The sequence below is a fragment of the Panicum virgatum genome, chromosome 2N (assembly GCF_016808335.1).
Source record: "Panicum virgatum strain AP13 chromosome 2N, P.virgatum_v5, whole genome shotgun sequence".
NCBI classification, from domain to species: domain Eukaryota; kingdom Viridiplantae; phylum Streptophyta; class Magnoliopsida; order Poales; family Poaceae; genus Panicum; species Panicum virgatum.
In genome coordinates, this window is record NC_053146.1 from 70,179,291 (window position 1) to 70,190,320 (window position 11,030).

General features: G+C 46.1%; 1 protein-coding gene across 1 annotated transcript; it reads right to left on the bottom strand.

The window, feature by feature from the left end:
• Positions 1 to 3,260: 3,260 nt before the first annotated feature.
• Positions 3,261 to 7,984, bottom strand: LOC120662275 (2-oxoglutarate dehydrogenase, mitochondrial-like). The gene is made up of 8 exons (XM_039941457.1): positions 6,246 to 7,984; positions 5,709 to 5,935; positions 5,300 to 5,632; positions 4,975 to 5,221; positions 4,393 to 4,521; positions 4,078 to 4,293; positions 3,844 to 3,967; positions 3,261 to 3,715 (listed from the first exon to the last, which is right to left on the bottom strand). The coding sequence occupies exons 1-8, from the start codon at positions 7,785 to 7,787 to the stop codon at positions 3,480 to 3,482; spliced, it is 3,054 nt and encodes a 1,017-aa protein (XP_039797391.1). The 5' UTR covers positions 7,788 to 7,984; the 3' UTR covers positions 3,261 to 3,479.
• Between the last annotated feature and the right edge of the window lie 3,046 nt (positions 7,985 to 11,030).

Here is an 11,030-nt window from a genome sequence, read left to right on the forward strand (position 1 = left end):
GTTCGTGGATTTTCTCTTGTTGGCATAGTTGAATTCATCATATACGGATGCACAAGGTACTTCAGAGAGCGGTACCAGGCAGCTGCTGTCTTACTTAATGATCCAGGTGTGATTTTTTGTAATAGGGTCACTAGCTACATGAAAGAAAAGATTGAAAAGGCTCAATATCACAGAGTGGTCTCCATGGGCACAAAGGATCAAAGGTTTGAGGTTTCATGCAAGGACAGGACAGGGCAGGGTGTGCGCAGACAAAGGGTTGTTCAGGATTGCTTGATAACGCCGGAAGGCAAGGTTTTTTGCAGATGCAAGAAGCCACAACTTCTTCACTTAACATGCTCCCATGTCATTGCGGCATGTTCAGAATCTGGGTTGGATCCTGGGGTTTTTGTTTCACAATATTACAGAAAAGAAACAGTTGTGCACACTTGGGGCCATGAGATATATGGCATATGCAGTCTGGGATCATTCACTATACCAAATATCTCTCCAATGTACATTCCCAATCCAGATGTTAGGAGAGGGGTAGGTCGACGGCAGACACTTCGTATCCATAACGGAATGGATGAGTCTGAGGCAGGAAAGAAGAAAAAAAGATGCAACCTGTGTGGAGCAGATGGTCACACTTATAAGAAGTGCCCTAAAATGCAAGAAGATAATGCTGGTGCTGAGGTTAGACCTTCTGGAAATCCCACCGATGGATTGCCTCCGGATTTTGGAGCCCGTCGCGTCTAGATTTCGTTATGTATGCATATGTATTTGAACCAGATGTATGAATATGTATTCCGACCTGTATGTGATAATTACATTTCGTTATGTATGGATATGTATTTGCACCATATTGTAGCATGTAATATTACGAAGGTATTTGTGTAGTAATATTTCTTGGTTGTAGTTCTAAATGTGTAGCATGTAATATGTATTCCGACCTGTATGTGATAATTTCGGATGTTTCTATCAATATTTTCAAAACTTTATTTGAATTGTTCTGTGTTTTGCTTTGATGGTCTGTTACTGGTTGACCAGATGAGATTGCAGAAAAGAAAATCAAGATAAGAGCATCCGTAAAGGAGAAAGGCATCATCATCTGAAGGAAAGTTCCTTCGGTAGCAAAAGGAAAAGTTTATGTAATTAATATTCCTTAGATTTGTTCTGTACTTTTCAACCCTCCTTGAAGAATTATGAAAAGAAAAATCAAAGACTCCGCTTGTACAAGATGATAAGTGTGCATGCATTTAATAGAGTTTCCACTGTACGCTCCCTGATTATATATATGATGGCTGGAAGAACAATCCAAGAACACAGAAGAGAGTGGTAACTCAAAATTCATATCTCACTGGAAAAACTGGAAAGTGTACTGAAAATAGAAGGGTAGTTACGAATCATAAATTTTCGGTTTGCAATACAGTTTTGTAAACAATGCTACGATTACAAAGCAGAGGCATAAGACGTTCGTACTACTAGATACTTGAACAATGAAAAACATGGCATGTGCAACACGATAACCTCGTATTGTGAGTAAACCTAACATACCTTAGGAAATGTAAAATGCCGGGATTACATGGTGGTGCTTTACTGAGTGCACCGGGGATATTTTCCCTTCCTAATAGCTTCAGACCCTGCTTCCTTAGCACGGCGGGCCCTCTCTCGCTTCCTCTCCTTATCAGCTTCACGTTCCTCTGCCTTATGACGTTCCACTTCTACAATCCTCTTCTGAATCTCTTCTTGATTTTTCTTGCGCTTCTCCTCCATCTGTTCTTCATGCAGCATTCGTTGCCACCTTTGTGCAGCCCACCTTGCTTGACGCTCCACGTGATCCTTATCCTACTGAGATTGCTCGGTGTCTAACCACTGCACGAAATCACATAGAGGCGGTGGAGTCTTTTCCCAAATCATATTAGAAGTCATTACTAGATCTGAAAGTGACAAACTCTGATAGTGTTTTGTAGTACCTTTGCTCGGTCCTTACCGTAATGCTTGGGCGGGTCGTACTCGTAATTCTCGCACATGAAGAATCTCTTGCCAAAGTCGTCCCCAAAAACCCTTGATTTCATTAGTTTGCACACGGATCCGCAAAAACACATAGGCACCTGGACTCCTTGGGGGACTGTTTCCGTCACCTTATTCCATGGAATGTAGGTGGATCCTGAGGATGCCATGGTGTTGAGCCCTGGCAATCACAAGTGAGCAATCAGATTGCTAATATACTATATCAACGCTAATCATTATCAGTAACTACACCTAAATGTACCACTAATCACTCCTAATAATAATTAAACTGATTGCTAAACTATTTTCTAACATTTTCTAAAAAAGTTTCTAACATTTTCTATAATTTTCTACAATTTTCTAACATTTTCTACAATTTTCTAATATTATCTTACATTTTTTTAATTTTCTAATACTTCTCTAACAATTTTTTAGTATTTTCTAATACTAAATCTAACACTAAATGTACTATATCAACGCTAATCACTATAAGTAACTGCACCTAAATGTACCACTAATCACTCCTAACAATAATTGAACTGATTACTAATCTAATGTTTCAAAAAAATAATTACAACATATTCTATTTATAAAATATAGAAAATTTTAGTTACCTAAAGTTGCCGGCTTCAAAATCCGACAGGGCTTCGCCGCTTTGCCTCTTCCCTCACCCCTCCTCTCCCTCCCTCCCTCCCTCTCTTTTCTTTTTCTCTCGATTTTTAGTAAGCCAAATGGGGGTGAGGGGCAGCCAACACCTTATATAGGGGTGGGGGCCGGCCTCCCCGCAGTTGGGCGGCCAGGGGGGCCGGCCGTCCCGCAGCCGGGCGACCGGCCCCAGGGACCTGTCTGCAATTTTTTTTCTTTTTTTTTGCGGAAAAGCCCTTGCCGCCCGGCTGCCGGGCGGCCAGATCCCGGCCGCAGCAAGGCGGCCGGGGTATATTTCTGTAATTTTCCAAATCGAAAATATATTTTTGTAAAAAACAGAAATAAAAAATATAAAAATAAAAAACCGCACGGACAAACAGCGGTATTGGGCCAATTTCATCACACTTACCACAGTTGTACCGGCCCAAGCTCTCTCTCTCTTCCTTGGGTAGCTAACGAGTGACAAAGCGCCTGTGTAAAAAGTAGAGTCGCGCGTCTTCCTGTGTCAGTTGATGCAAATTGCTTCCTGAAACACGGATGCAATTGCAATGCGATAAAATCCTCAAAATATCCCTGGGTTAATCTGAACCTGACCCTGGAGAGCAAACACCAGCACAACACAAAGCCACTGTGAAAGCAAAGTCGAATGAATGACATCGGTTTCAGACAGCTTCAGGTCTCTTCATAATGCGTCATTATTTCCCAAAAAAAAACATAAAAGCCTCAAAATTGAAAAAGAAGAGAAAACGTGCAAAACTTTTAAATTGCACGTTCGGTATGTTGAGCCTCCTGCAAACAGGCATGTCAGGGTCATGTTATTTCACCACACCGTTAGGATCTGCATCCCATCAGGGGAACTTGTTCGGCTCCGGCTGCAGTGCCTTCTTTACCAGCTCTGACTGCTCCTGTACATGAACCGACAGGAAGCCTGTGGCTGTAGCAGCTGAAGGTGCTCTGCCTATGTACTTGATGTCTTCAAACGAACCCCGCCCAAGAGCCTTCATGGCAGTATAGAGCCGAGGAGAGATGTAGCTGTATGCACCCATGTTCATGGGCTCCTCCTGGCACCACACAATCTCCGCATCTACACCGTGCAAACATGACAGTCAAGAGTGCTTCAAAGTGTATCCAGAATTAACAATGTGTCGCAACAGCTAAGAAAAACAAATTATTAACATGGAAGATTTGATGCTCGAGAAAAAGCTCACGTACTTGGATATCTCTTAAGCTCTCTTTGGATAAGGTCGTACGGGAATGGGCAAAGTTGCTCAACTCTGCAAATTGCAACATCACTGCGCTCTGACTTTTTACGCTCTTCGTCAAGTTCATAGTAAACCTGCAGTGCAGAAATTGGTTTTTATTTCCTGGACCAGTGATTTGCTTGATTTTATATTGAAACACTTCACAATCTTGACCTAATCTACCAAATTGGCAAGCCATACTTACTTTCCCAGAACATAATATAAGACGGTTGATACCCTCCTCGACTTGCTTGTGATCGTTACGGTCCTTTATCAGTCGCTTGAAACGTGTTCCCTGCTTATCAAATCCCGGATGGCCTTCAACATCATCAAACTCAGAAAGATTGGACTTGCAATCCTTGTGCCGAAGCAGGTTCTTAGGAGCTGTTACAATCAGTGGCTTCCGGAACTCCCTATGTATCTAAAGCATCCCACATTCAAAGAATGATCCATGTGAGCAAAATGGCATCCAAATGCTAGGATCAGGAATAAAAACCCCTGCAGATTAAGGTAAGCTGACCTGACGACGCAGCACATGGAAATAATTTGCAGGAGTTGTCACATTCACAACTTGCCAGTTACACTCTTGGATCTGTTTGCGAAGTGTCGGTTCCATCTCAGGTATGACAAAAGGATTATCATCGCTCATCTGGTGCAAAAGATATCGTCAGTTTCATGTAAGCAACCAAGTTCACATTCTGGTCCAAACATTCGAGCACAGCAGATGATCTGAATTATTACAAAAAGGAAATGTACCGAATCTACTGTACACTTACATGGCAAAATTATTGGATCCCACAGAAAAAAAGATTTGTACAGATGCATTTAAAAGGCATAATTTCTTTTCAAATGGTTTGAATAACAAAACAAATATATCACATAAGAATTTATAACTATGTATACTCACATTGCATGACTTTGCCAAACAAAAAAGATTTGTCCGTCCACATAAAAAATGGGATAATCTATTTCAAAATAATTCGGATAAAACCAAAACCATCCCACATTATATAGTTATAGAACAAGGATGCAAAAAAGGAGCCTCCTTGCCACAGATGCGCTGAACAACTAATAGCTAAACAATATTGCTGCTGTGAATTACCTGAAGGAAGCGCTCCAAACGGGCACTGGAATGTTCGGGACCTTGGCCATCATAACCATGAGGAAGCAGAACAACAAGGCCAGTTTGGCGCAACCATTTTGCCTCTCCACTGCTCAAAAACTGGTCAAACATCACTTGCGCACCATTGGAAAAGTCACCAAATTGTGCTTCCCAAAGAACCAATGAATTAGGGTTCTCCATGGAGTAACCCAATTCAAACCCAAGGACAGCAAATTCTGAAAGTGAACTGCAATCATACATAACATAAGAAAAAAAAGAACTACACTTCTGACTGAAATTTTGGCAGGTCCATAAGCAAACTTACCTATTACTCACAGTAAACAGTTCCGCACTTTGATTCATCGCAACATGGTCAAGTGGGCAGTACTTCGCTCCAGTTTCCTGGTCATGCAGAACTGCATGCCGGTGGCTGAAAGTTCCTCTTTCCACATCCTGTCCACTTAGCCTAACATGATTGCCTTCTACAATAAGTGTTGCAAAGGCTAGGGCTTCTGCAACAGCCCAATCAATTCCTTCGCCACTCTGAATCATAGCTGCACGAAGCTCAAAAATCTTCTTCACTGCTCTGTGTGGCTTGAAGTTTTCAGGCAGTGTAGTAATTGCTTGTCCAACACGTTTCAGTATCTCCGGCTTGACCCTGCATAGAAGGCATTTTCAACATCCAATAGTTAACTAAAAGACCATGAAGTGAAATCAACAGAGATTGCTGTTACCCAGTGTTGCGAACACGTGATATTTGCTCGGGCGACTTAAAGCCAGTCCAGTAAGCAGAGAGCCAATCCCTCTTGTTGGGAACATAGTCTTTGCTCTTTGTAAATTCTTCATTCAAGATACGGTTCACCTTGTCATGGATCTTCTGGACATCTTCTTTCGAGACTTCTCCTGATCCTAGCAGTTTCTGCTCATAAAGCTTCAATGAGCTGGGATGGTTCTTAATGACCTGTCACGAATGCTCACCAGGGTCAAACAATGTGCTAAGAAACAAAACATATTTAAAAAGGAAGGGGGAGAGAGGAAGATAGGGAACAGGTTCACTGGCCTCTTTTGTAACCTTATACTACGGCCAGCTTAATGACTATCTAGCATCTCTAAGAAAAGCATAAGAATACGGAGTTAACAGAAATAAGATGCACATGCACGGCCAGCTAAAAAAGAACAAACAAGAGCAGTAAACTACATCAAGCACCAACTTATGGGAAAATGGTCGATGATATATGAAAAAAAATCTGAACAAGCAGCAGTAGGGTTACCTGATACATCTTTGGCTGTGTGAAGGAGGGTTCATCGATTTCATTATGCCCAAAACGGCGGTAGCAGATTAGATCGACAACCACATCTGAGTGAAAAGTCTGGCGCCACTCTGCTGCAAGCTCACATACACAGACGACAGCCTCTAAATCGTCCCCATTTACATGGAATATAGGAGCGTTCAGGGCTTTGGCAACATCTGTGCAGTACTGGGAGGACCTGCCAGCTCTTGGATCGGTCGTGAAGGCAACTTGGTTGTTAACAACAATATGTATGGTTCCACCATTAGTGTAGTTCGGGAGGGCACTTAGATGGAGTGTCTCGTAGACCACACCCTGACCAGCAAAGCTACCATCTCCGTGTATCAGAATACCCATGTTCTTTGTCCTGTCGGCGTCGTTAGAGTAGAATTGCTTGGCACGTGTCTTGCCAATAACAACAGGATCAACAGCTTCCAGATGACTGGGATTGGCGACCAAGGACAAGTGAATCCTCTTGCCACCACGAGTAGGGCGGTCATAGGAGGTACCGAGGTGGTACTTGACATCACCAGTTCCAGTGTAGAGCCCATCCTCACCTTTAACAGGCCTTGTACCACCAGTGAACTCGCTGAATATCTGAGACAATGGTTTGCGGACAACATTACCAAGGACGTTGAGCCTCCCCCTGTGCGGCATACCGATGACAATGTTCTCGACGCCGAGGTCAGCAGCTCTATCGAACATCTCCTTCATGCCAGGGATGAGCGTCTCACCACCCTCAAGGCCAAACCTCTTGGCGGTGGCCCACTTGGTGGCGAGGAAGTTCTCGAACTGCGTGCTCCAGATGAGCCTGTCGAGCATGACGAGGCGGCGGTCCTTGTCGTAGTCCCTGGGCTTGGCGGTCTCGATCTTTTCTCTGAGCCAGTTGCACTTGTCCCTGTCGGGGATGTGCATGTACTCGTAGCCGATGGGGCCGCAGTAGGCCTGCTGGAGCTTGCTGAGGATCTCGCGGAGGGTGAGGACGGGGCGGTTCTCGGAGAGGAAACCGGACATCCTCCAGACGCCGAGGAAGAACTCCCTGTCCAGGTCGGCGTCAGTGAAGCCGTAGAGGCCGAGGCGGAGGTCCTCGGGGACGGCTCTGTCGTCGAGGCCGAGGGGGTCGAGCTTGGCCATCATGTGGCCGTTGACCTGGTAGGCCCTGACGAGGAGGAGGAGCTGCATACTCTCCTGGATGGTCTGGCCGGAGACGCCGGCGGAGGGGGAGGCCTGGGCGACGAAGTTGCGGAAGAAGTTGTCCCACGACTCGTCGACGGAGGAGGGGTCGGCCTCCCAGGCGCGCTGGAGCTCCTCGAGGTAGACGCTGCTGGTGCCGTCGAGGAAGCTGTCGGAGAGGCGGGAGAGCGGGACGGCGCGGGGCGCGGGGGCGGCGGAGCGAGGCCGCAGGGCGGTGGAGTGGAAGCCGCGGCCGCATCGGGTGGTGGCGGCGGCTGGCGGGGCGCGGGTGGCGAGGCTGCGGCGGAGGGCGAGGCGGGCAGCGCCCGAGGCGGCGCGGAACCACGTCATGCCTCCCTCTTTGCTTGCTTCCTTCCTAAAGCAGACGGATGATGCGTGTGAGAGAGATCTCTTCCAAGGATAATCCGGCCCAAATACCAAATGGATCGGAGAAGAAGAAGAAGAAGTAAGTGGCACAGCAGGGGAATTGGATCTGCGCGAAATCTTACACAACGAGAGCGAAGGGAAGGGGAGCGAGATCTCCCCGGCGGCGGCGGCGAGTTATGTCGGGGAGGAACGAAGAATCGAACGGAATGCGACTTTTCTTTTTTTTTTTGAGGGCGGAATGCGACTTTTCAATGTGATGGTGGAGCCCGGCACACCAGGAGTCGGTCGTTCTCTTCGTTTTCGCTTACTGGTGGGCCAAGGGCAGCCGATACGGCACTGGTGGGCCAAGGGCAGCCGATACGGCACTGGTGGGCCTCGGCTCGATCTACTTGTGTTGGACCATCGTCACATACATACTCCCTCCGTCCCTTTATATTACCATTTGGAGCACTTGAAATTTTTCCCATAATATAAGCACTTGGGGGTGTCTTGTGGGTCCCACCCGGATTCCCCATTAAAAAAATATGCGGACTTCACCTTTCCCCACCCACCCCGCACCTCCGTCCCCTTCCGGCCTTCCAGCGCCGCACGAGCCCACCCCACCGATCCCGCGGTCAAGGCCGGCGGTGTCGCGCCCCTCCGCCACCAGAATCTCCCCACCTACCGCCTCTCATCGATCTCGTCCTCCCCCATGGAAGAGACGAGTGCAGAAGAGTGCAGGCGCCAGCGAGGAGAGCACTACTGGCGACAGGTTTTTGTGCGGCGGCGGCGGTCTAGGGCTGTCGCACGACGTTGGGGTGGTCGGGAGGCGGCGATGTGTCGTGCTATGGCGGCCTTGGCGTGGCACCCTGCCGAGGACGCGGAGGTGCCGCCGGCGCTAGTCCTAGATATGGAACCACCGTCTACGGGAGTCGCGGCGGCGTCAGCGTCTGCGGCGGTAGGCGCGGCTGCGGCGGCGTCCGCGGCTGGTGCGGCTGCTGCGGCTGTGTTGCCGGGGGGGGCGCGGGTGTGGCTGCGGCCACGGCGGCTCCGGCTATTGCAGAGCCGACAGGAGCTTCTCCGGCCTGGGATTGTGCTGCGGCCATTCCTAATGAGGATATCGTCTCTATGCACGATGCCATGGAGTTCCATCTTGGCGGCCGCCACTGGCTCGATCTTGTGCCTATGAAGGGGACCTCCACTGACTTGGTGTGCAACCGTCAGCGCTCCGACGACGGTTCTGTCTAAGTGCCTTCATCAAATGGGTAATCGACTACATCTATCCTTCATGGCCATAGCTTCCAAAGTAATGTGACCTCTTTTGGATGATGCTCTGTAGAATAGATGATGCTAGTACCAATAGCAAGGATAGTTGAATGTGGTAGTCGATTGGATGATGCTTTTGTTTATATGTTGACGTGCTTTAGTGACGGTGGTGTTAACTCTGTGTATTTCAATGCAAACAACTGTGATTTATTTCAATCCTTGCGAATGCGTGATGGAATGGCCAGATACTAATACTACTATTGTTCCAAAGTCCAAAGAAATAAACTGGATGTTGTAACAGGTCTAACATAATTCATGGTCATTGTGCCAGGACAGTTTAATCATTTACAAAATATGATTGCATATACATGCAAACGAGTTGTGCAGCCACTTCCAAATGCCTAGGCTGCAATATACAAAATATATCCAGCAAAAGTCCTAGTCCTAGTCCACCTTGTCCAAATGATATCTACAGCAAAAGACATATCCTTCTCTCTTCCCCTCTCATGAACCAGCGATATCTACACCAAAAGACATAACCTTCTCTCGTCCCCTCTCATGAACCAGCAATATGTACACCAAAAGACATATCCTTCTTTCTTCCCCCATTATGCAGCATACAATTGTTGTAGGACAGCATGATAAAGCTCACGATCGATGCTAAGGCTATTGGGAAGCGCTTGTTCATATGGGGGATCTTATAACCGTTTCATCCTCCTTTTTTCATGACTTCTATCATGCAGCCTTGTAGAGTCAAGAAGACATTTTTAATTTTGGATTCATCATAATTACTGAACTCTTTTTGTACATTCTGAATTAAATCATTCATGTTCTTGGAGCTTGTAAGAAAGGTCTTGGATTGTAGGGATGCAAAGAAACCCAGGTCTATAACATTCAAATCCAGTGAGTTAACTGGCTGGTTGAAGATACAAATGTCTAGCCCTGTTTGGCGAACTGCGTGACAAAATGCCTCATCATTTGGTTCTATATGTGTGCGTGCGTTATCTTGTTGGATCCAGATTGTCTCTCTTCTAGCTTCGCGGGGCCACTTTGCAACAATAGCTGGAAGAACCTTTGTGATAAGGTAGCTTCTACTAACATGCCTTGTCACATTGATTGGTTTTGTGATTGGAGTACCCTTCTCTCTATATTTGCTGTCTCTTTGCGCTGGTTCCTGAAACATGGGACAGCAAAATTAAATTGGCTACCTTGGTCAAACGCAAACAAAAGAACATCTGCATTGGTCATTAGAAATACACCTGTCTCACAAAGGGTCATATGCCTAGTTTGCCATCAAAGTAGCATTGCCCTTCAGCATTATATCATGGTGGACATACAGCACATAGGAGCATACATTTAGGAATAGAATTCTTGTTATGAATTGTTCTTAATGGATCCTCTTCCTCGGGCAGCATGTAGAATCTCTTTGCTTTTTTGGTGGTGTTGAACCATTTCTCATCTGTGTGAATAATATTTCTCATATCAATAAACTGCAATGTACCTGCATCTAGCATACCTAGACAATATTGCAGTCGTGTCTTCTTGTTGTCATCTCGCAAATATGGCTTGAGAGTGTTAGAGTGTCGACGTATCTTGCCTTGTTTGAACAAGCGGTGCAGCGTTGAACTGTTCACACCTAGTTCATGAGCTAAAGCCCTAAGAGTGGTCCTTTTATTCAAAGGTATTGTTGCAATTCTAGACATATCAATGGCAACCTTCTTGCGACCACAATTATTTTTCCTTTTGCATGATACATCGACTAGTACACGTGCAGCAAGGCACTGCTTCGCTGTCCTCCATATAGCTTGCACATAGCACCTATTAATATTGAACAAATGGGCTACTATCGTGGTGGTCCTTCTTTTCAATTTGCCATTCACGCTTCGGAGAAGTAAAGCTTCATAAATTGCTTGTCTTTCGTTGTCTGACAAATTCTTCCTTTTGTCCACCATGGCGGCATGT